At 36.3% G+C, this 26,322-nt stretch overlaps 2 protein-coding genes and 1 pseudogene across 3 annotated transcripts; 1 reads left to right on the top strand and 2 right to left on the bottom strand.

Moving 5' to 3' along the window:
- The first annotated feature begins 394 nt into the window (after positions 1-394).
- Positions 395-6,830, top strand: LOC110636835 (ribulose-phosphate 3-epimerase, chloroplastic). Of its 2 annotated transcripts, XM_021786680.2 has the most exons (10): positions 397-623; positions 2,814-2,928; positions 3,639-3,779; positions 3,863-3,976; positions 4,379-4,457; positions 5,225-5,334; positions 5,449-5,505; positions 6,080-6,149; positions 6,239-6,319; positions 6,493-6,830. In XM_021786680.2, the coding sequence occupies exons 1-9, from the start codon at positions 517-519 to the stop codon at positions 6,286-6,288; spliced, it is 843 nt and encodes a 280-aa protein (XP_021642372.2). In that variant the 5' UTR covers positions 397-516; the 3' UTR covers positions 6,289-6,319; positions 6,493-6,830. The 2 variants fall into 2 exon arrangements, with proteins under 2 accessions (XP_021642375.2, XP_021642372.2); XM_021786683.2 differs by lacking the exon at positions 6,239-6,319 and having other exon boundaries at positions 395-623.
- Positions 6,831-7,675: 845 nt separating this feature from the next.
- LOC110636836 (NEP1-interacting protein-like 2) lies at positions 7,676-16,420 on the bottom strand. The gene is made up of 5 exons (XM_021786684.2): positions 16,082-16,420; positions 15,734-15,912; positions 15,554-15,640; positions 8,172-8,378; positions 7,676-8,020 (listed from the first exon to the last, which is right to left on the bottom strand). Exons 1-5 carry the CDS (start codon positions 16,269-16,271, stop codon positions 7,898-7,900), a joined length of 786 nt encoding a protein of 261 aa, XP_021642376.2. The 5' UTR covers positions 16,272-16,420; the 3' UTR covers positions 7,676-7,897.
- A 135-nt stretch (positions 16,421-16,555) lies between these two features.
- Positions 16,556-24,289, bottom strand: LOC131172208 (pentatricopeptide repeat-containing protein At5g61400-like; annotated as a pseudogene).
- Positions 24,290-26,322: the final 2,033 nt, after the last annotated feature.

Genomic DNA, 26,322 nt, shown 5'->3' with positions numbered 1-26,322 from the left:
ATCATATGTTATTAAACATCTCAAATTTTATAGGATTTTTTTATAAAATAATCAATGTATAGATAAAGCGCATACTGAGTTTTAAAAAAAATATATATATATATTAATCATAAAAAAGAAAAAGAAGAGCAGTTACAATTTTACGCATTCCATTTTTATATATATCAATTATATATATTATTTTTTAATTAATTATTCCATACACAGTATGGTATAATTTATCCAAGAAGGGAAGCTAAGCGGGCTTAATAAATACAAAAACAAAAATCACACGTCAGCAACGTAGAGCGCCAACCATTGCAGATAAGCAAGGCACCTCGAAATCCATGAGGACACGTGTCATTTCACATATTTTTCTCGTAAATTTTCCCGAGATTTTTAGTCTAACCTCAGACACGTCGCTGAAATATTGGTGGCAAAGAAAGCTAAAAATAGAAACTATTAACAGGCCAAACTTTCTCTCACTAACTGACCGTTAATAGAAAGACAAACAGAGTTTCTAGAGAGAGAAAGACGATGACAACAGCTTCATTGTGTTCATCAAGTCAGATCAATGGTTTGGGAGGAGCTCTTATACTCCAAAAGACCCATCTCTATCAACCCAGTGCAGTCACTGTTACAAGGTATTGTTTTTCGAACTGCTTTTTCAACAGCATTATTGGGTTTGTAGATTTTTTCTTGTTTTGGATGATTGAAAGGAATACTAATGTGTTGGTGCAAAATTCATTTCAGAAATGCTATTATTTCCTTGGACAATCTCTTTGAATCATGTGAAGTTTTGATATTTGTCTTAAAATATTTTGGTTATGTGCTGTGGATGGAAATTGAGGTAGTCCTGATGGATTTATGCTGTTTATGTATTAGTCAACAGTAAACACAGTTTGAATGTAAATGTTTAATCGGGTTTTTGAATTGAAATATGTTGCTAGGTTGAGCTTCTCACCCTGCGTGTTTGTGATTATGCTTAGCTGAACTTCAGAATAGTAACTTGATCATTCTTTATGATATAAGCCAGGTGAACTTACTAGGTACCCATGAATATTCTTGGGATTTGGTTATAAACCATTAATCAAATACATATTGTCTATGTGATGCTCTTTTCAGCTGCAATCTAATTTACTTTTGATGTGTCCTTTGGCGATGCAGATGGAGATCCATTGTATAGAATGGAAGCTCAGTTAATATTCTGTACTAAGAGTTTGAAGCTTGACTGACCTTTAAGCTTTTTTTTGTAGTTAAAGTTTAGGCCTGAGTTTCCGATGGTCAATGATTGTATCAGCAATCAGTCTCTTTAGTTTCGAAGGCAGATCAATTATCTATTTGATACTACTTTATAAGATCCGGTGGTCCATATACAAGCAATTAGCTCATCTTGACTTTTTAATAACTTCTTCCATCTTCCTATTTTGTAGATCACAATATGCTAGCACATATTTAAATGATGTTGTCTGAGACCTAAAACAGAATTCCCTAACAATTTTTATTTCATGCTATGAGCAATTAGTGTTTGGCAAAAGTGCTATCATTATATATGGATTGATTTTCTCTCTGCAGTTTCCTTGAGTCTTTCTCCGATGCACATGTTTTCTTCTGGTCGATGATAAAACAGAAATGACTACTGTAGACTTTGGTTCAGTTCTACCACCACTTTGGAAATTCATTTGAATGAATTCCATTGTTTGGTATGACAACTTAAAATGCAGAATTCAATTGAATTCCATATAATTTATGTTTGGTATAATTCCATAATTGAAATTCATTTGTCCTCATTGCCTATATTATCCCCAAGAGTAAAATTAAAAAAAATTATAACTTTCTATAGAATTCAAAAAACTTTATATCTAATAAATTTATAACAATTAACACGCATATAAAACAACTAACAATATAGTAATAAATATAAGCTAAATTCACATGTCTCAAAATATAAGAAATTTTTATAACAACATAAATAGTGTCATTACTAAGTGCATAATAAGTTTAAATATTAATAAATTAGGAAAAATATAAAATATCTTATATTCTTATCCAAACGTTTTAATAATAAATAAAAAGCTAGTTTATAGTTTCTGTCTTCTTCTTTAGCTAATGGAGTTTTATTGGGAGGAATTTTTTAATAAGGATATTTTAGTCTAAAAAATGTTGTTATGTAAGTTTTGTGAAATTCATTTCAAATTCCATCAGTTTTGATAGAAATTAGTTTTAGTTATAATGAATTTCTAGAATAAAATTCTATTTCTTTTTTCAAACCAAACACACAAAACATGGAATTTAATTAAATTCCACAAAATTGTGTTTTGGGATTGAACCAAATAAGCTCTACATTTGACAAAGAGTTTATGTAGCATATACTGGGGATAAAATGAGACAATGTTGCTTAAGATCATTTGGTTATGTTCAACGTAGAGGATCAAAGGCTCCTGTACGGAAATATGATAAATTAGTAGTGGAAGAAGTAAGGAGAAAAAGGGAGAGACCTAAAATGACATGGATGGAAATAGTTTCAAAAAATTTACAGTCCTTGAATATTGATGTAGAACTGGTCTCAAACAGAGCTCAATGGTGAAAAATGATTCAAATAGCCACCCCAACTAGTTTCAAAATTTTTTCTATCCATAAGTTTCTGATCCTATCTTTTCTAGGAAGTACATGTTAGTGTTTAATGCACGTTTTGCCAAGCACATGCATGCACACGACAGAGTTGGAACTCTTTTTCGGCATTGTAATCTTCATCAAATTTTATTTAAACAGTTCTAGGTATTATGCAGTTTGCTTCTGACATCTTGTGCTGCATTTTTTGTTGTGTAATACAGGAGAAAATTTCATACTGTAGTGAAGGCAACAGCTCGGGTTGATAAGTTCTCTAAAAGTGATATCATTGTTTCCCCTTCTATTCTCTCTGCTAATTTTTCAAAGCTAGGAGAGCAGGTTCAGCTCTTCTCTTTGCTACTTCGGCAATATTTTTAGTGTCGTAAATGTTATGTGCTATGGCTTTAGAACCAAACAGGGTCTTGTATGTTTGAACACCTATTATTGAATATATACGTTCTGTGTTATTGCATGAAGTGTTGTAATTTATGTTCTTTCCAATTCTGTACTCTTGGCAGTTCTCTGCAGTGGCAGATGCACTTGCACAAATGAGGGGTCAATTGACCCCTCTTCTTCTTCTTCTTCTTCTTCTTCTTTTTTAAATTACTCCTATGTGTGTGTATGTGTGTGTGTGTGTGTACGTGTGTGTGTGTGTGTGTACGTGTGTGTATATATAAATTGACTCCTCATATATTTAATTATTGAACTCTCTTTTTTAATGACAAATGCACTTTTGTAAATTGGAAGTCAATTGACACTCTTTTTATATAAAAAAAAAAATCTTAACCATGGAAAAAATTTTTATATGTTGACCCTAAAATTTTTTTTTTCTAGCCCTCTTTTTTTAATGACATGCATTTTTATACATGAAAAGTCAATTGATGCTCTTTTTATTAAAAGAAAAAAAATTTAATCCCAGAAACATTTTTTATATGTTGACCCTAGAAAAACTTTTTCTGGATCCACCACTGATTCTCTGTGGTCTCCGTGGCATGTATAGTCTTTTTCTTTGTTTGTTTATTAAGTTTCATTTCATTTTTTTTTTCTAGGTAAAAGCAGTGGAATTGGGAGGTTGTGATTGGATCCATGTTGATGTCATGGATGGTCGTTTTGTTCCAAACATCACCATTGGACCTCTTGTGGTTGATGCTTTGCGGCCAGTGACAGATCTTCCTTTGGATGTGCATTTGGTAATCTTAATTTGCATATTACTTTTATGGGCTGTAACAAGTTAATTTCAACCGCTTATCTAACATGAGATTAAGCACTGCAGATGATTGTAGAACCTGAACAAAGAGTGCCAGATTTTATCAAGGCTGGAGCTGACATAGTCAGTGTTCACTGTGAGCAATCCTCCACCATCCATTTGCATCGCACAATAAATCAGGTAAGGATTTTCATCTAATCCTATTGATTCATGTCCATTATTAAGCTATAAGATTTTGTAAACAATATATTGGATTAAAAGTCAAAATCACAATATATGATGCTTCCTTTAAAGTTACAGAGGAACCTAAGTTTAACAATAAAATATATTTTTTTCTAACTAATGTTGCTTAGGATATATAGAGCCATATAATGCGGGCCATGTTGCCCATGTTGTTAGAAATTACTTCTATTATTGTCCAATATTTTATGCTTGTGGCTCAAATGATGAAGTTGTTGACCTATTTATGTATCTCTCATACAGTGTTGTTAAACGTGCTTAAATAATTTCATATTTGCAAATTGCATTGTCCATTTTATTGCTATTAGTTTTTGACCCCTTTGGCATTCTCTTACAATTTAGATAAAAAGCCTTGGAGCTAAAGCTGGAGTTGTCTTGAACCCTGCTACCCCACTGAGTGCTATAGACTATGTCCTTGATGGCAAGTTTCTATTTCCTCTGTTCCATAAATTTGCTTCTATCCTTTTTCTTTGTTGCTACCTTCGATAATTTTCTAAATGATGACTGATAATTGTCAAGACTCCTCTTGCCTATTAGCATGTAGTGGTTGCTGAACTGGAAGTTAATTATGGTTGCATGTGGTTGAGCAAAAAGAAAATATGAAATACAACATGAATAGGAGGACAAGTACAAACAATTAGAAGTTTTTGGAGAAGTATGGTATAATTTTTATTGTTAAAGGAGGCGGATCTCTCTCTCTCTGTGCACATGCATGTGCAGTATTTTTTATCTGTAATGTGGCTGTTGTGACTTCCATAGTAAATGGGTATCTACCACCTCGGTAGTGCAATGGGTGCCAATTTAGTTGAAGAAAGCTTATTTTGCTAGAATGAGAAAGGGAAAGGATGTTTTATTTAAAATATGTGGGTTTACATGGGTGAGATGATGGTTGAAATTAATTAAAAAAACGAGGTTAACAAAGGAATCAATTTCATGTACTTATTTCATAATTTGACTTTGCCTCCATTCCATTATCGTTGGGATTGGCTATATAAATTCTTGTCCTTTATTTTGCTTGGTTGGGGCTATTTGTATGTCACAACTTTCTTAAATGGAACCCATTTCTTACTAAAACCTTGAAGTTGGTTCAAATAGAACCCAGAAATCCATACAATTCCTCATGTTTAATGCTGAGATGATCAGGCAAAATAAATTTTGACAAAATGATTTTTTGGGTCATGTTTACAGTGGTTGATCTAGTATTGATTATGTCTGTAAACCCTGGTTTTGGTGGGCAAAGCTTTATTGAGAGTCAAGTAAAGAAAATCTCAGATTTGAGAAGAATATGTGCAGAGAAGGTATGATCTTTTTCCTGTAAGCATGTATGTGCTTCTTTTTACTTGGTAGATGTTTCAGTTTACTATTCTTTGCTTGCATGATTGAAAAATAGTACATTTTGCTTGCATGCACAGGGAGTAAATCCATGGATTGAAGTAGATGGTGGAGTTGGTCCCAAGAATGCATATAAGGTAACTGTTATGTTTCCTTTCTTCACTTTTGAAGAAGATATAAGCCTAAATGGTGTTTTGCTGACCAGTGTCCCTGTTTGAGACACGCTTCTGTTACTTTACTGCTCACACCACATGGTGTTTGAATGGTGCTTTTCTCGCCTCTTCTTTTTATTTTTTTTTATTTTTTATTTTATAATTAGGCAAGTTCATTTGTGTTTAAAAAATGTTTACGTTTTAAACCCGAAGGTATAGTATAATGGGTCTTTTTTGTTGATGCACTTTCAATTACTGTTTCTGCCAGGATGATGTCAACAAAGCTCCAAAGAAATCCACACAGACTCTGCTTTATCTTTCAACATTTAAATTTTTTTGAGTATTATAGTTCATTATCATTTAAGACAACTTCCCTAAATGATCTTTCATATAATTGTTTCATTTACATCATTCAAATTAGATGAACGTATAGGGTATGGGGACTCACTGCCAAGTTCACGTGGAAAATCTGTTTTTCCCCTGCCCTAAAAGGCAAGCACGAGTTGTGAGAGCTTTTTATGATGTGACTAATGAATCCAATTGATTTCTGTTTTGGCAGGTTATTGAGGCTGGGGCTAATGCTATAGTTGCGGGTTCAGCTGTATTTGGAGCTAAAGATTATGCTGAAGGTATGCATGTAGACAACTTTTATTTATGTTTTATGTGCACTGGTTGGTGTAGTTTGGCTAATTTCCATCATAATTGAATTGTTTTACAGCAATAAGAGGAATCAAAACCAGCACAAGGCCAGTTGCTGTACCAGCATGATTTATCACCAGAGAATCTCATTTTATTAAATGTGTGACATCTGTATTCTTCATTTTGCATGCCATGTTTTTACTTGGTCAGAGTTTTTCAATTGAATTTTGTGAATATCCCAAAGTCTGGACATCTTGAATTTCTTCAATGAATTTGCTTATGTGCTGCTTTCGTTTTGATATTAATCTGGGCTGCTGATCTTCATTTTTGCAGGTTATTCAAAAAGTAGATAAGCAGCTTATTTCTACCTTCATGTTGCGGCCAGATGTACCATCACTTCTTGGTTGATTTCTCCCGGGTTACAGATGAACTAATAAGGAAACAAGTCTGTGGCAAGAATGCCGCTGGGTATATGATGTGTACCATATATCCTTTATAGGGATTCTGTAGTTGGAGCTCATGTGAGGCTCTTTGTAACAATCAATAGAATCAGGACCTTTTTTTCTTCTTTTTATTTTCTTCATCTCGTTAAATAACTAAATGAAAAATAGCTGATACAGTCAGTACCTTATTAAGCATCTTTATAAACATTCAACTAGCATATTCATCCATGCATCTGTGTGCCATCCACTTTGTGGCAATGGAAAACCACTTTGTGGCATGCAAAGATATCGCAAAAACTTTCGCCTGCAAGAGCGAGCCTTTTGCAGCTTGTGTTCAGAATTCCATGCTCAGGTTCTTACTTTCATGGCTAATTTGAGCAGGATACGCAGGGAAAAAGATTTAAGCCACGTTTAGTGAGAAATGGATAATCTCACTGCCCTCTGGACACTTAACAGGATGAAGATGAGGAGTGGCTTCATGCCTTCTGTGAACTGTGGCAAAGAAGGGGAAATCTCTTTCCTATTATTTCCCTTTGCTGGAGGAAGCATGATGAGAAATACAGCACCATTGCTGAAGGAGCTGTTACACGTTGCTGATCCTCAAATGTGAAACGATTAGTGTGTTGTTGTTGTTTTTAGGATGCAGTGAAACCATTATTATTTAGGATTGACATATGCGGCAAGTTCCTCTCGTTTAAGGTTTCCTTCCATGCTAAGTTTTTCCAGGATATCTAGAAAATGCTTGTTAGTGAAATCAATAATGCATTCTTTCCCCCAAGCAGCAATAAAAAAGGAGGCTACTAAATACTAATGCTAATACAATTGATTCAATGTACAGGGGATACAATCAAACCTGCAAGGAATATTGACACTCAAAATCTCTAGAGCTATGTCCTCAAATCTCAGTTTCTTCATGGGTCATGAGCTTGCTTCTTATTGTCTTGCTAGGTTGATTAACCATATATAAGAGTTTGATTTACCATATGTAAGGGGGAGAGAGAAAGAGAGAGCATCAGGAAAAGTATAGAATGCACACAGTACACAAATCATATCCGATGACAATAAGCAAGGCATTCTGAAAAATATCCTAATCATCTTATAAAATGTGCACAATGGAACTATAAATCTGTCCTATCAGTGATTATACGATAAGAATGCTTTAAAAACAGTATGCTACCAACACCAATATAATTACGTAAATATAGTGTGTGTGTATCACCTAGCAGTTTAATCACAAACACTATATGTTGCAGTGAAAATATATACATTTATAACAGCTTGGTCTAAATGCTCCTCTACACATTCTGCCTGCATATGGGGCATGATCCATGTTGTACAAGCCACTTGTCCACACAGGCCAAGTGGAATGTGTGTTGGCAACGGGGTAAACTCCTTGCCATTTCCCCTTTTCCAATATCCTAACAATTAAAAATAAAAAAAAAGTTGTTATGATCGTTGTTAGGACACCATCAACCTTACAACTATAAAAGAGAAAAAAAACACATGAATATAAGGTCCCTATTTGCCCTGATATACCCCAAAAGATAGAAGGGGGTGAGGAGGGAAAACCTGCATGCATATTGTACAGCAGATGGTCTGTTTTGCCTTGATTTCATCCACGGTATGACATGGCAACTTCTTCAGTGAATCTCCTGACAATCCTCTGGTTTCTACTTCTTCTTCTTCTGCTTCTCTTTCTTCTTCATCATCAACATCACCATCATCATCATCATCATCATCATCATCGTCGTCGTCACTTATATTAGCAATGTTTACCTGCTCATCCAAAATAACATTAACGAAATGAATATCAAAAATAAACGTCAATTAGTTGTCATTCAGTTCTCAAAAAACATAAAACAAAATATATTGCGCAGTCTTGCACCCATATGTGCATCAAAGTGATACGTGTGACGTGTCTAATGTTGATTGTTGTTGGTTGTTAAGCTTTAGGGCAGTTATTCTAAACTGATGTATAAAAGAACTCTTAGAGACTTGTAAAGGGAGCTGTTATGAATGAATTTGCATTATTCTCTGCAAATCTCCTAATCTTCTGTGTTTTCTTCCTTTTCTAGTTCAATTCTGCTTCTAGACTTTCTTTTCTCTCTCTTTCAGTTCTTCCTTCTTCTCTCCCTAATTCTTTTCTTTTTTGAAACTATAACTCATCATTCTGCTGATTCTTTCCTCTATATTTTCTTCCTCCTCCATTCTTGAACCTGGCCCTGTCCTCTGTTCTTAACATTTTTCTGTTCTCTCTCTTCTTTTCTTGGCTTCGAAACCCATCCATTAAGATTCATATACATTTTTCTCATTCTATCCCTAAATTTCACCCATTTTATAACAACAAATTTCTGCCATGGATTATATTCCTTTCTCGGTCACAAAGACCTTATCAGAATAGGTGCAAGGGCTTGTGCTTGTGGTGTGATAAGCAATTTACTTTTAACCATGATTGTGACAAGGAACCAATTATAGTGAGCATCACAAATGACATTGTAGATTAAGAAGATGATGATGAAAATAGTGAGAAATTGCAACAAATACAAGAGAAGGTTCCTGCCATCAATGATAGCATTCAACAAGAATGGCCCTCAATAGTAAATGTTTCTGTCGTCAATAACAATGGTTAACAAGAGTGCCCACTGATACAAGAAAAACAGCAACAATAGTAAAACGCAGCGTAGGATTAAGTGGTGGGCAAGAGAAATAACGGAACAGTTGAGATTGTTAAGCTGAGCTGTTGTATACAGACACATGGCAAGTATAGCGAAGATCCGGCGGATGATCAGGCGAGCCTCATGGAAGAATTTGAGAAGTAGTTAGATAAATAAGATGTAATTGGTGAGATGTACTCGTTCTTGATTCTAATGAAAAGTGTGATTCTTCTTCTTTTTCTCTGCTCTTAATCTGTCTATCTCCTAGTTCAGTAAAATTCTTGTATCAGTGGTATCAGAGCTCATCGTTCCTTGGCTATGGCAGAGGGAACCCATTTCTAGGAATTAGAGAGAAGAGTGATGGCTTTAATGCAAGAGTTTGAAGCAAGGCAGGCAAATTTAAGAAAAGAGGCTGAGCAACGCAATCAAAAGGCAATGGATGAGATTAAGGCCTTATTGGCTGGTCTTAGTTTGCAGAATATGGAGTTGGCAAGTGGAAAAGGATCAGATGGAAGCGCTAGCAATCAAAATGTGTCTAGCCATAAGATTAGACAATCTTGGGGAAATTCTACTAAATTGGAGTTTCCTCGGTTCAGTGGCGAAGGACTGGAGGGATGGCTACTAAGGGTGGATTATTTCTTTGAGGTTGCAAATGTTGCCGCAAATGATAGGGTTAAGATGGCTGCTCTGCATTTAGAAGGTAAAGCCCTTCAATGGCATCAAGGGTTCATTAAGGTGAGAGGACCTATAGCTTACCTTGATTGGGGTGCCTATGTGGGAGCTATAACTGCCAGATTTGGTAGTAATGCATTTGCGGATCCATTAGCAGATTTGAGGAACCTTAAACAGGTTAGTTCTCTACAAGATTATCTTGATGCTTTTGATGAGATATATCCTAAAGCTGGCATCCGGGAGGACCAAGCGTTGAGTTTTTTTCTTTCGGGCCTGGTGGATGAACTACAAATGCCAGTAAGAATGTTTAAACCCTCTACTTTGGCTGAGGCCTATTCATTAGCAAGATTACAAGAGATCACAGTAGCTGCCATTCAAAATAAACCTAAACCTTCAGTTAAATCTGCCAGCTACAATTACCTACCTCTTTCTCGTATTACCACCTAAATCCAAACCAATAAACCCACAATAACAACAACTTCTACTTCTAAAGAGCAACCAGGACTGTTACCACTACCTTCCTTACCTAAACCACCTGCTGTACCTGCCAAAAACTCAAAAATTACTGATAAAGACATGGATGAAAGAAGGGCAAAGGGGTTGTGCTTTTGGTGTGAGGAAAAATATACACCTGCTCATAAATGTAAGAAAAAACAAGCATATGTGATGCAATTAATTACAGAAGAGAATGAAGAAGATGAGGAAAATGAGGAAAAAGGAGTTGAGGGTGAAATGGCGTCAGATATGCAATTATCTCTCAATGCCATGTGGGGAACTCAGATTATGAGAATAAAAGGGGAGTGTGGGAAAAGAATATTGCATGTTTTAGTGGATACAGGAAGTACTCATAACTTTTTGAGTACGAAAATGGCTTCTAAGCTTAAGTGTGAATTGCAAAAAGCTGTTGGAATATCAGTTGAAGTAGCTAATGGGCAACAACTACAATGTGAGGGCTTTTGTAAGAATTTTACATGGAGCATGCAAGGTTTAGAATTTCAAGCAGAAGTATATGTTCTTGCTTTGGATAACTATGACCTAATCTTGGGGGCTCAGTGGCTTTCCACTTTAGGGGAGATATTATGGAATTTTCAGACTATGATGATGACTTTTAAAAGGGAATCTATGCTTTGTGTGTTGCAGGGAGAAACTAAAAAGAAACTTTCAAAAGAGCTTAATAGCTTGATGATTTGCCTTAATGATGATGGATTATTTCACGTGATGACGCGTGAAGCTACCGCCTATCTCAGTATTCGTGAGCGTGTCCGCAGGAGCAAGTCGAGTTAGAGCAGCAACAGAAATCTTGGCCTGATTTAAATAATCTCTTATTGACTTATAATGATTTGTTTCAAGAGCCAAAGACCTTGCCCCCAAAACGTGTTCATGATCACAAAATTATTCTCAAAGCAGGATATTCACCGATTAACATAAGACCATATAAATATGCAGCTGAATAGAAAGATGCAATTGAAGACATGATTGCAGATATGTTAAAAGCTGGGGTGATAAGGAACAGTACTAGCCCTTATGCAAGTCCAGTTGTGCTTGTAAAGAAAAAAGACAACACCTGGAGACTATGTGTTGATTATAGAGCACTTAACCATGCTACTGTGAAATACAAATTTCCTATACCTATGATAGAAGAGTTGCTTGATGAACTGGGGCATGCCACTATATTTTCTAAAATCGACTTGCGTTCTGGATATTGGCAAATCAGGATGCATGAGGAAGATATTCCTAAGACAGCTTTCAAGACGCACGAGGGACATTATGAATTCCTAGTTATGCCTTTTGGCTTAACTAATGCCCCTGCAACCTTCCAAAGTCTCATGAATTCAGTTTTTAAGCCATTTTTGAGGAAATTTGTTTTAGTTTTTTTTTTATGATATTCTAATATATAGTGAGAATAAAGAGCAGCACCTTCTTCATTTGCAACAAATCCTGCATGCTATGAGGGATCACCAATTGTTAGCCAGAAGAAGTAAGTGTTTTTTTGGCTTTCTATCAGTGGAGTATTTGGGACATGTTATCTCAGCAAAAGGGGTTCAAACTGATCCATCTAAAATTGAAGTGGTGAGACAATGGCTTAGACCTACCACTCCAAAGCAATTAAGGAGCTTTCTAGGGCTCACAGGGTATTACAGACGTTTTGTCAAAAGCTATGGAGTTCTTGCTAGACCTTTAACTGAATTACTCAAGACGAATGGGTTCCATTGGTCAAATGAAGCTCAACAGGCCTTTGAGTCTCTTAAATTAGCTGTAACTTCTGCTCATGTTCTCACATTACCAGATTTCTCTAAAGAGTTTGTCATTGAAACAGATGCTTCAAATATTGGTATTGGGGCCGTATTAATGCAATCTGGACATCCGGTAGCTTTTATCAGTAAGGCTTTATCCCTCAAGCATCAATCTCTTTCTACATATGAGAGAGAACTACTTGCAATCTTATTTGCTGTCAAAAAATGGAATCATTACTTGCAAACAAAGCATTTTACTATCTTAACTGACCATCATAGCCTAAAATACCTTTTGGATCAGAAACTTACAACCCCCATTCAGCAAGCTTGGATGGCAAAGCTTATGCATTTTGATTATGATATCAAATATAAGAAGGGTTCTGACAATGCAGTAGCTGATGCTTTGTCAAGATCACCACTACTAGAATTGAATGTCTTATCTTCTACACTGCTTCCTTCATCATTATATGGGCAGATTGCAGAAACTTGGGGTAGTGATTCTAATTGCCAACATCTTATAAATGATAAGAAACTTGATTCTACTTCTCATCCATCTTTTCAGTGGCATAATCAACAATTGAGGAGAAAAGAGAAATTAGTGGTGGGTCATAATCCTGAATTAAAGCAACAATTATTGGTTGTGTTCCATGATTCTGCTACTGGAGGGCACTCGGGTGTGACTGCTACTTTAAAAAAAATATCTTCTCTTGTTTATTGGCCTGGGTTACATCGAGATGTGAGACAATATGTTAGGAATTATTTTGTCTGTCAGAGATACAAACCAGAGTTGACTGCGACACCAGGTTTACTACAGCCCTTGCCTGTCCCTACCACATTATTCTCTGACGTAACCATGGATTTTATTGAATGCCTTCCTCTATCTCGTGGTATGACAGTCATTATGGTTGTAGTAGATAGATTATCCAAATTTGCCCACTTTATTGGCCTCCATCACCCTTTTACTGCTAAAACAGTAGCTATGGCTTTCCTAGATTCTGTATTCAAGATGCACAGATTGCCTCAAACAATTGTGAGTGACAGGGGTTCAATTTTTTTGAGTGCATTTTGGAAGGAATTATTTGCTCTTCAAGGGGTTCAATTAAAACTCTCCACTGCATACCACCCACAAACGGATGGGCAGTCTGAAGTGGTAAATAGATGCCTTCAGAGTTACCTCAGGTGTATGACAGGAGATTTGCCGCATTCGTGGACTCAGTGGTTACCCTTGGCTCAATTTTGGTACAATACTTCACATCACTCCACTATTCGTATGTCTCCATTTGAGGCCCTTTATGGAATTCCACCTCCTATACACCTACCTTATTTTCCAGGTGATTCAAAAATTGCTGCAGTAGACATTTTTTTAAGGGATCGAGAAAATGCTTTATCCATTCTAAAGTTTCATTTGGATAAAGCTAGGCATCTAATGAAAACTCAAGCTGATAAGGGTTGAGTAAATAGAGAATTTGCAGTGGGAGATTGGGTATTTCTTAAATTGCAGCCTTATAGACAACTTTCTATTCGAAAGGGACATCATAAGTTCCAACCAAAGTATTTTGGGCCATTCCAGATCACTGATCGCATTGGTGCAGTTGCCTACCGTCTCAATCTTCCTTCTAATGCTCAGATCCACAATGTCTTCCATGTTTCTCAACTTAAACATGCATCGGCACCTGTGACTGCTAGTCCTACCTTACCACCTGTGTCTCACATCCAAGATGCTTATCCACAAGCTATTTTGGATCGTCGCATGGTGAAGAGGCATAATGCAGCTGCCACTCAACTCTTAATCCATTGGCGAGGTCCTTCCCCTGCTGATGCTTCATGGGAATATGCTGATGAGTTACAGGCCAGGTTTCCTACATTCCTTGAGGACAAGGAATCTGATGGGAGGGGTAGTTGATACAAGAAAAACAGCAACAATAGTAAAACGCAGCGTAGGGATTAAGTGGTGGGCAAGAGAAATAACTAATGCTTGAGATTGTTAAGTCGAAATTGTATACAGACACGTGGCAAGTATAGCGAAGATCCGGCGGATGATCAGGTGAGCCTTATGGAAGAATCTGAGAAGTAGTTAGATAAATAAGATATAATTAGTGAGATGTACTCGTTCTTGATTCTAATGAAAAGTGTGATTCTTCTTCTTTTTCTCTGCTCTTAATCTGTCTATCTCCTAGTTCAGTAAAATTCTTGTATCACCCACCAATCTTGCAGCCACTTGAATGTTCTAGATGGGACAAAGAAGGCCAAGATTCTAAGAACTCAACCTTTTCTTTGCTTCAGAAATCACTTTCAGATGATCAAAATTTTTTAAAGATGGAAGATCATGCAACTGTGCCTTTGCTTTTGGTTTGCCTAGTACAAGAAATTCATTATGTGGAAAAGCTATCAATTCCTTATGAGAATCCTTTCTGTATCACTAAGCCTAATGGAGTTTTGGTTAATATCCATGGTAAGAGATGTGAGGGGCTTGCTTTAGGGCAGATATTCTAATTTGGGGTTGATACTTGTATTTTTAATTTGAAACAATTACAGTATATATATCCTAAATTGCCATTAATCAACACTTATTAATGATTGTCAGACCTAAAAATAAAATTAATATTAGTAAAATACCCTTAAACCTAGCCTTCCCACCCTCCACTGTCACGACCCACAAACACCTCCCCCTTCTTCTTTCACAATTCATTCTGTAAAGAGCCAATGAATCCCCTTCCCTTTGCTTCAGTAGCAACCCAAACCGGCAAGCTTTGGTCATTGTTGTGACAGTGGCAGCAAGGGCTCGACATGGCAGTGATTGAGAGACATTTCCTCCCTTCCTATACCCCACAATAAAGGCCACAACATGGGCAATGGCTCACTAGAGTGTGCCATATGTTTAAACAAGTTTGAAGATGATCAAGCGTTGCGTTTAGTTTTCCAAGTGCAGCCATGTTTTCCACCCTGATTGCATTGATCACTAGCTCGACTTGCACACCACTTGCCATGTTTATTGTGCCAATTTGGTCCCAAGAACGGGCAAATCTTCCTTCAATTTCGATACCATTCGATTCACCTCTTTTAAATGGACAGTAACTCGGTTAATTTGGCCTATGATTAAAACCTTATCTCTCTATTTCCCTCTGACTTGTTATTTGTGGTTATGAATTTTGATTTTATGTTTCTCTGTGGATCCAAGTGGTTATGGTTTGATTTTCTGTTTCTCTATGGATTTTGATTTTCGGGAATTTGGATATGGTTTGAAATAGTTACTGCCATTTCATTGGCATTATAGAGAGAGAGAGCAAGGAGAGGGAAAGAGCTGGGTGCTCCTCTTTTTTTTTTTTTAATCTAATGAAAGCGATGAATTCCTTCTCCCATTTCTCGTGTTAGTCTAAAATAAAATTATTACCGGCAAACGGTAAGCAGTTAGCACTGGTGGTGATAACAGGTCATCTACAAAGCTGCCACGGAAAAGCTCTTGGACAAAATCTGCCACCTGGACCCAAAAACACAAACAATTAACATATATTTGAAGACACTGACAGAAAGATCTTCATAAATTTCCCCGTAACAGCAGTATAATTTAAACCATAGACGGATGACCCCGTGAACCAGATTGTTCCAAAGACCGGTAAGCGTGAGAAGCCTCCAAAACGTCAACAGAAAGCACAGCACCTTCAACGGCCCCTACTCCAGCCCCACGAAGTACACCACAATCAGAAGAGCAGCCAGCTAAAGCACCAGTAATAGCTCCTGTGAAACCTCCAACTACAACACGAAGACATAAATATTATATAACGGGAAAACTAATACTAAAGCATCCAACCCAAATGCAACAAAATCTTAAATATCTAATAAAACGATTGTTTCCTTCAAGATCAAAGTTTGGAATTGAGAATTTAACAAAGAGATGATGTAACAGGGAAAAAAATTATACCCAGAGCAAAAAGCCCCGTGAGAGCTCCAGAGATGGCACCAGTCACCAACCTAGGAACGCAATCAGGAACCCGAGTCGCTTTATATTCTACTATTTCCATGATCGGCGAGTAGGTTGAACCGCCGCATATGTGGCATGGATCCGAACCGGATTGATTTTGGGTACAAGTGCAGTGAGGTACAACATCCATATAGAGAAAATCACTAGTTCTTAATCAGCGAATTGAAAGGCAAAACAGAGCACCTTAGATTTTTGAGATACTCTATTTGAACTAGCAAGGGGAAAATGAAAAGCAAGAAAAGCTTTTTTCGATAAAAATGCAAGAAAAGATTGACTTAGAAGGGAAGAAAGGAAAAAAAAAAAAAAAAAAAATCTTGTTTCCACATTTTTCATATGCTCTTCCGGGCCTAGCTGCCAAGTAGAGGCTGCTGGTAAAGGCAATCAATTTTTTCTCTGGTGTATAGGATAGCCATCCCTATGCTGTAAGTGTGGAGGACTTCAGGCAACCACTCTATGGATAACCCCTTGTCAAGACTTCATTTGGCAAAACACCCATCTTTATCATATCGGCATGCAACATTATCACATTTTTGGCATTTACATCCCCCAGCAACATGACAGCATAAGCCAGTGCATCTGGCCTTAAACCATTGCATCTCATATCCAAGAAGAACTCAGGCCTTAAAAGTCTGTCCTTCCCTGCAGAAAGCTTTGTTTGTCACATGATTTGATGAACAAAAAATGCTTTCCATTTCATATGCGTGATTGCTTGTGGGGTTATCTCCGAGTCTTGTCCAAGAAAATTTTAATTGCATCAGATATCCTTCCAGCTTTGCAAAGGCTATCAATCAAGCAACTAACGTTGAAAACATTAAGGCTAAGCCCAGCCTTCAGCATATGCTCATACAGCGGGAGGCCCTCTTCAATGTTACCATTTTTACAATGACCGTCAATTAATGATGTGAAAGCAGCCACATCAGGCACAAGGCTTTTGATTATCATCTCCGAGTACAAACCCATAGCAGATTGCATGTTTCACACCTTGCACAAACCATCAATTATTGTATAGAAGGTGATAACATCCTTCTTTGTCATTTGAGAACACACCTCCAAAGCCTTCTTTGATTTTCCATTCTTGCAGTATCACAAATTAGTGCCCATCTGGCATTGAATTTCACGATCCAAAAGCACTTTTCAGAAAAAAAAAAAAAATTTAGATAATGTTGAAAAAAAGGTGTTTTGTTATTTTGAAATCCTTGGACTAAAATATGTTAAATTTATTTTTAAAACAAAATTTAATACTCTCTGCCTAATATTTAAGAAAGTGTTATTTTCAAATGGCGACTTCAATAATAAAGCCAAATATATCCTTGGTGAATTGTAAATCCCCGAATTTGCAGATCCCTCACTTTCAGCCTTTCTCCATTCTTTTTCTCTATACCGTCTGCTTCTTCTAACTGCACCTAAACTACAAACACTATAGTTTAAGTGAAAACATCAGGCACAATTTTGAACTTCATCATCTCTAAAAGTAAAATCTATTGCCTTGGATAGGTCCCTGCCTTAGAGCCCATCAATCAAACTATTATACACAAGTACATTTGGAACAATACCCAACTTAGACATCTGAACAAAGAATCCCCCTTCTTCCAATAGTTTGCCCACTTTGAAAATAGCAACTATTAAGATACCAAAGGTCAAATTATTTGGCAGCAGTCCATCGTTAAGCATACAAGTTCAGGCCTTGTTTCACATTTGCTGTTTTGCAATATACATCCATCAGAACGTTATAAGAATAAAAATTGGGTGAAAAACTCCAGATTCCTTCGTTTGACTTAACATACTTTCTGCTTCCACGAATTCACTCTTACTGCAGAGATCATGATTCATGAATGATAGTCGTGTAAATCATGACCGTTGGTTCAATCCCTTTCTTCCCATCTCATACAATTCTTAATCTAGTTTCTTTGGACTGTATCACGACCCAAAATTTTGTATCACGACCCAAAATTTTGTATCATGACCGACGCATAATTTAAGTATTCTTAAATCATGCAACTCTTATTAGAGTATCTTGAATAAATAGATTGTCACTTACTAATCTCAAAAAATGACAAAATCCAAATAGACAAAATACTGAATAAACATCATGAATATCCCATAAGTAACTCTAGAGTATCTATAGATTTCAAATAAAAACTTAAATTATTCAATAAACTAAACTAATTATTAGTCCGAGGAAACATACCATGAGAACAAATCAAATATTGTCCCTCTCTAGAAAATGGGCTGAATATTTGGATGAGCTGCGCAATTCTACTGATCTGAAACAAATAACAGATAGTGAAAACGTGATTTGAGCTAATGCTCAGTGAATGATAATTATATTAAATTATTGTTAGCTAATTAAAATAAATAAATAAATAAATAGATAAAATATTGAGTTTTCACATACTTCCCCCCTTGAAAGAAATTCGGTCCCTGAATTTAAACAGACAAAATTCTAACCTAAAGAATCAAATAAGTGAGGATATTTGGCTCGCATTGTCACACATTACTCCTCCATAAGGCATAACATATCTCGTAGTATACCTAATGAATTACCGAACTTCGCCTACCGATAACCCATTAAATATACTATAAGGGATTTTAAGCAAATCCAATTCATTTTAAATTGTAAAGTAATGTTAAAATACTATTTAAAAACCTTTAATTGAAGTTTAAATTATGAGTTGAAATTTTAGTCAATTTTATTTTCTGTAATTTTTATAGAAATTTTGGCAGAATGTCGACTGTAATTTAAGAAAACAGTTCTTCCAAAACCTAAAAAGAAAACACTTCCAATACAAAATTCTCAATCTCAACTTCAATAGGCCTCAATTCAACACAATCTCAATACATTTTCCATATCCATCAATTTCATTTAATATATTCGATGTAAATACAAAAGTCTAAATTTTACAGAAAAGAAAGCAAAAGTAATATCATTACAAATTTTACTGTACGACTGTTCAATTACATATGAACAAAAATATTTACATCAATTAATTGATAAGGATATAAATAATATACCCATACAAAAATATCCTCAAACTGTACTCCCTTGTCACTGTAGCAGCTCACTCTGTTGCTTTGTCCTTTCCTTTATCTGCGACAGTAAATAAAAGCTATCACTGAGTAATTATACTCAGTGGTACACAACTAAGAAAAATTCAGCTCATTATAAAGCTTAATAAATCAAAAGATAACAAATCAAAATTTTCATATCCAAAGAAGGGTTTTCTAAAATCTCAAGTTAACATGAATCATTTATTTCAAACCACATTTCACAAATCACAAAAAAGTGTTGCCAAGAACACACAGTTTAGACCATGATACAAAATTTCACGATCAATGTCGTGTTGTACATCACGACAAATCAAATCACCTCACTAACCGTTATTAATGAGAGAAGGGCTAGCTAGCTAATGAGTACTCATATAGTTTTATCCCACTAACCGTTATTAATGGGAGACATAAGCAATTTTTAATTGTCAAACCCCAAATAGCCGTTACTACCGGGGATTTCCGAACGGGGCTGTCATGCTAACTGTGGTTTAAAAACTAATTCATAAAATTTTCATTCAAATAATTACATTTCAATTCACTTAACACAAATCATTCAAGAATTTACTCTTATAGGGCTGGCAACACACAATTCATAAAGTTCAAAGAGAAAATCACAATTGTCACCAACACATTCAAACTCACAATTCATTCAAAACAATTTACAGTATTAAAATCAATTGAATAAACTTAGTTGTGTACAAACCTCTAGTGAGTCGCCTCCTTGCCTTTACTCACTCTTTCCTTGTCCTTTCCGGTATCTTTTTCTACTGAAACACAAAATCACAGTGTTTCAATATCTATCCAAATTATTTCTAATAGAAATTTCAATAATTGAATTTTTCACTATACTTTATTTTATTTCTAAGGTCCCATAAATTGAATTCTTTGTATTTTTTATTATGGTGATTACTATTTATTTGACCAATTGACTAAAATGTTGACTTTTTCATACTAAATAGGTTTGTTAATTCTAATTACTCTCACATACCACATTTTGGGTCACATTTTTGTTGATATTGATTGCCAAACTCAATTCAAAGTTTTCCTAGGAGAATTGGCAAATTTTCAGTTTTGAATCACTTATTTTTACTGTTCCATTGGACCTTCTACAGTGAGAATTTGGCTGACTTTCCTTCATCAAAGTTGTTTCTTAATGTCTTAGATTTAATTCCCTTTTTGAATCACTCCATTTGGAGTTTTGTAGCTCAAGTTATGGCCATTTAACTTTAACCGGTCGAATTGATTAAAGTCCAAATTTCTGGGCAAGTTTTATGTTCTGGCAGATTTGGTGACCCAATTTTGGGTGGTAAATTGATTAGATTATGACCATAATTCGAGTTTGTGTTCTTCATAAAAGTTGTTCTACTATGTCATAACTTTCCAATGGTCTAAAAATTAGGTCATTTGGACTTTTCTACACCAAGTTATGACCATTTGAACAAGTATTATTTATATGGTCAATTCTATACAGAGAGAGGGTACCTAATCTAGATTCAACTCAATTTTACACTAACTTTAGGTCAATTTTAGGGCAAAGTTTCTACATAAAAATTATTGCATTAGGTCTTAGTTTTCATCTCCAATTAGCCTCACACCAATTGGAGCAACAGAATTTCAATTATGGTCATTTAAGTGGACCATGGTCAGGCTGTCCAGATTGGACAGTATACATTCACTATTCAATTCCAATTCTAACCGCTCAAACACACTCCATTTCACACCAATTAACCATTTTAAACCTCAATTAGGTCAAATTGCATTAATTCCCCAAATTCTCAAATTATCCCCCAATTTCCCATTGATCAAGAACTCTAATTTATCAATTGATCAATCCCTACTCAATTCACTACACTAATCACTTCTACCTACTCAGTTAAGCTTAATTATATACTTAATTCCATTCAATTCACTTCAATCACCCTTCCCCCATGGTTGGCCGAAATTCATGAAACTCCATCCATGTAAGATTTTTCAAATTTCTTAATGTAAACTCATCCACATGAATTCAACCTCAAGCACTTATACTAAAGAAAGAGATTTGATTAACTTACCTTTTTCTTGAATTTCCTAAGCTCCAATTTCTTCAAGTTTTCCTTCAATTTCTTGTTCTAATCTTCTTACCAAGCTTCAATTATAAGATTTATTTAGGAAATTTGTGGGATTTATGGGGTTAATTCAAGCTTTAAAAGCTTGAAAATTCATAGCCATGGAGGAATTTAGAGAGAGAGAAAAGAGAGAGGAGAGGGACGGCATGGATGGAAAAGAAGAAGGAATTTTTATTTTCTTTTAATTTTTAACTTTATTTATGCATAATTATCTTAAATTTTCTAATATTAAAAATTATAATATTAATTACATAAGAAGTGATGTCATAAAAGAATTAACATTTAAAATTTTCTTTTTTTCTCTACACACCTCTTCACTTTTTAATTATTTTTCATAAATTTAATTTCCTATAATTTATTGGACATTTAGGCCAAGAGTCACATCTAAGGGTGAATTGGCCAAATTGCCCCTCACCGGTCTGATCTAGTTTACCATTAGCATTAAATTGCTTCCTGAACTCTGATTCAATTATTTGACCTTGTTCTCAATTCTTTTCTGTGGTTCTCTTATTTCCACTAGCTTCACAATTATTCCTAGGCCTGCGGTGTTACAATATCCCATACGAAATTAGGGTTACGACTGACCTCGCAGTTACTTCCTGGTTCGGTCACCTATCGCTGTGGCCTTGACTCATTCAACCCTTATTCTTTGTTTTTCTTATTTCAATTTCACCTTAATGTATTGGCTATTAATTTTTATTCAAGGCTTTTTTAGATGATATAGACATACGTCTAGACATCCGGACTGTCCGAACAGACACTGATCACTGGAACAGTAGAATGTACTGACCTAATGAACATAGGGGTGTTACATGCATTTCAGATTCTGCCTCCCATGTGGCCTCACTACTTGAGTGATTATGCCACAAGACTTTGACCAAAGCCACTTCTTTAGACCAAAGTTTCCTAATTTTTCGATCTAAAATCTTTACTGGTTGCTCCTTATATGACATGTCATCCTTAAATTGTATGGTCTGAGGTTGCAAAATATGAGATGGATCTGGTACATACTTCTTAAGTATAGAAATATGGAAAACTGGATGTACATGTGCAAAACCAGGTGGAAGGGCTAAACGGTAAGCAACTGCTCCAATTCTCTCTAAATTTTCAAATGGACCAACAAAACAAGGGCTAAGCTTCCCTTTCTTCCCAAACCTCATGATTCCTTTCATAGGTGAAACTTTCAGAAATGCATGATAACCAACCATAAACTCTACATCTTTACTCTTAGTGCCAGCATAACTTCTCCGTCGACTTTGAGCAGTCAAAAGTCTATCACGAATTAGTCCAACCTTCTCTGAAGTTAACTGTATCAACTCTGGTCTAGTAAGCCTTCTTTCTCCAACTTCATCCCAACAAATCGGTGACCTACACCTTCGACTATATAATGCCTCGTATGGAGCCATCTCTATACATGCCAGATAACTATTATTATAAGTAAACTCCACTAAAGGCAAATAATGATCCCAACAACCACCAAAATCTATAACACATGCACGAAGCATGTCCTCCAATGTCTGTATGGTCCTTTCTGACTGTCCATCTGTCTGAGGGTGAAAAACAGTACTAAATTTTACTCGTGTTCCCAAAGCTTCTTGGAATTTCTTCCAAAATCGAGAAGTAAACTGAATACCATGGTCAGAGACAATAGAAAGTGGAACACCATGAAGACTAACAATCTTGTCTATATACAACTGTGCAAATTTAGCAAAGTCATATGTAGTCTTCACAGGAAGGAAATGAGCAGATTTTGTCAATCTGTCCACTATCACCTAGATTGCATTGTAACCACCTTGTGTACTAGATAAACCCACAATAAAGTCCATGGCAATGTGCTCCCACTTCCACTCGGGAATAGGCAACGGTTGAAGTAACCCAGACAGTCTCTGATGTTCTGCCTTAACCTGTTGACAAGTCAAACATTTAGCAACAAAGTTTGCAACATCCCTCTTCATGCCACCCCACCAATAATACTCCCTTAAATCACGGTACATTTTAGTTGAACCTGGGTGTACTGTGTAAATAGAATGGTGTGCCTCCTCCATGATTTCTCTTCTCAACTCATCAACACTAGGGACACAAAGTCTAGCTCCATAATGAAAAACTCCATCATCATCTAACATGAACCCTTGAGCTTAGCCTTGATGAATACTATCTATAATCTTACACAACTGAGAATCCCTCTTCTGAGTAGCCTTAATTCAATCAATCAAAATAGGCCTAACTCGAAAATGTGCTAAGAATGATCCAGATATGATTTCAAACTCTACTCTCTGATCTAGCAACTCATGTAATTCATCAATCAGAGGCCTCCTCTTGGTAGACATATGGGCTAAACTACCAAAAGACTTCTTACTTAGAGCATCAGCCACCACATTAGCTTTTCCAGGGTGATACTGTATGGTGCAATCATAATCCTTCAGCAATTCTACCCTTCTCCTTTGCCTAAGATTAAAATCACGTTGGTCAAAGATGTATTTGAGACTTTTGTGGTTAGTGAAGATTTCACAAGTCTCACCATACAGATAGTGTCTCCAGATTTTCAAAGCAAAAATTACTGTAGCAATTTTCAAATCATGAATGGGATAATTCTGCTCGTGCCTTTTCAACTGATGAGAAGTATATGCAATAACCCATCCATGCTACATCAAAACATATTCTAACCAATCCTAGAAGCATCACAATACACTGCATAACCCCCTAATTCAGACGGAAGAGCTAACACCGGTGCTGTAGTCAAATGAGTCTTAAGCTCTTGAAAACTTTTTTCACAAGCCTCAAACCACTGAAATTTCATATTCTTCTATGTCAACTTAGTTAAAGGTGTTGCAATACGAAAGAAGTCTTGAACAAACCATCTATAATACCCTACTAAATCCAAGAAACTACGAATCTCTGACACAGTTATTAGTCTAGGCCAATGAAGCACTGCCTCAACTTTCTTCTTATCAACACACACCCCATCCTTAGACACTGTATGGCTTAGGAAAGCCATACTATCTAACCAGAACTCACATTTTGGGAACTTGGCATATAGCTTCTGTTCTCGTAAAGTCTGAAGGATAATTCTCAAATGCTGCTCATGCTCCTCCTTTCTCTTTGAGTACACTAGAATGTCATCAATGAACACTATAACAAACTGATCTAAGAAAGGTTTGAAAACTCTATTCACGAGATCAATAAAAGCAGTTGGAGCATTGATAAGACCAAAAGGCATTACAAGAAATTCATAGTGTCCATACCTAGTCCTAAAGGCAGTCTTGAGTATGTCTTCTTTCTTAACCCTCAATTGATGATATCCACATCGAAGATCAATTTTGGAAAAGCACTTTGCACCTTGAAGTTGGTCAAACAGGTCATCTATATGTGAAATAGGATACTTGTTAGGAACAGTCACCTTATTCAATTGCCTATAATTAATGCACATTCTCGAAGACCCATCCTTCTTTTGCACAAATAACACAAGAGTACCCCATGGAGAAACACTAGGGTGAATAAACCCCTTATCTAGTAGGTCCTGTAGCTGCTCCTTCAACTCCTTAAGTTCTGCGAGTGCCATACGATAAGGTGGCATAGATATGGGCTTAGTTCCAGGAACTAAGTATATACCAAACTCTACCTCTCGCTCCGGGAGTAAACCTAATAAATCTTCTGGAAACACATCAGGAAACTCCTTAACCACTGCAACATTCTCCAAACCTGCGCCTTCTACCTGAATGTCTCTAACATAAGCTAGATACCCCTTACACCTCTTTCACAATAATCTGCTAGCACTCACTACTGAAATAAGATTACTAGAGGCTATATTGCGATCTCCCTGAAATTGAAATTCTACCTCCCTACAAATTTTAAAGAGTACAACTTTATTATGACAATCTAATGAAACATGATAAGTGGCTAACCAATCCATGTCTAAAATCACATCAAACTCAAACATATTCAAAGAAACAAGCACTGCAGCTAATTCTCTATCTCTAATGTGAATTATACATCCCCTATACACCATATCAGTGTCTATTGCATTCCCCATAGGTGTTGATACAGATAAAGGATACTTTAACAAAGTAGGTGGTGTGCTAAATCTCATGGAAAAGTATGGAGAAACAAAGGAATGAGTGGAACTGGGATCAAATAGTACTCTAGCATCAAATGAACAAATAGAAAGTGTACCCGTCACTACTGCATTAGATGCCTGAGCATCCTGCTATGTCAAAGCAAAAAACCTGGCTTGACCTCTACCACCAGATGTTTATCCCTGAGTTTAAGCAGATCCTCTACCACCAGAACCTCTACCACCTTGACCACGACCACCAGAACGCTGACTTCTACCACTATACTGTGAAACTAGCTGAACCTGAGAGGGAGCAGAATGTGCTGCCTGACTAGCACCTTGAGTTGTCCCACTAGTAGGACAGTCTTGTCTATGGTATCCCAATTGTCCACAAGCAAAGCATGCTCTAGTAACCCAATGATAAGTGTCTTTATGCAGCTTACCACAATGCTGACAAGGAGTGGAAACAAACCCAGTGCTAATCTAACTATACTGAGCATTCCCTGCATGAGTCCTCTGCTCATGTCCCTGACCAACTCTAAATTGATGTGCCCTATTACCAACTGTAGACTGAGAACCCTACTTATTACCCTGATAAGAACCCTGATGACTCTGTCCTCTGTTAAACTGATTACCTTGACTATCTTTCTTAAATCGCTTGCGCTGCTCACAAGCCCAACGTTCATCATCATACATCTCCATCTGTCTAGCCCGATCAACCACCTCCTCATATTTAGGTAGTCATAAAGGAGCTACACGATCAATTAGCCTGTCTCGTAAGCCCCTTTCAAACCTACGAGCCTTCTTCTCCTCATTTGGAATTAAGTGTTTACCAAAGCGGGATAATTTGGTAAACTTCATCTCATACTCTGTAACTGTCATGTTACCTTGCTTCAAGGTTTCAAACTCCAAAGCCTTCGCCTCTTGAATACTAGGAGGGAGAAATCGTTCTAAGAAGAGAGAGTGAAACTCAGGCC

Source organism: Hevea brasiliensis, chromosome 13 (assembly GCF_030052815.1).
Source record: "Hevea brasiliensis isolate MT/VB/25A 57/8 chromosome 13, ASM3005281v1, whole genome shotgun sequence".
NCBI classification, from domain to species: Eukaryota; Viridiplantae; Streptophyta; class Magnoliopsida; order Malpighiales; family Euphorbiaceae; genus Hevea; species Hevea brasiliensis.
Note: the sequence above shows the minus strand (reverse complement) of the source record. Positions and strands in the feature narration are given on the sequence as shown.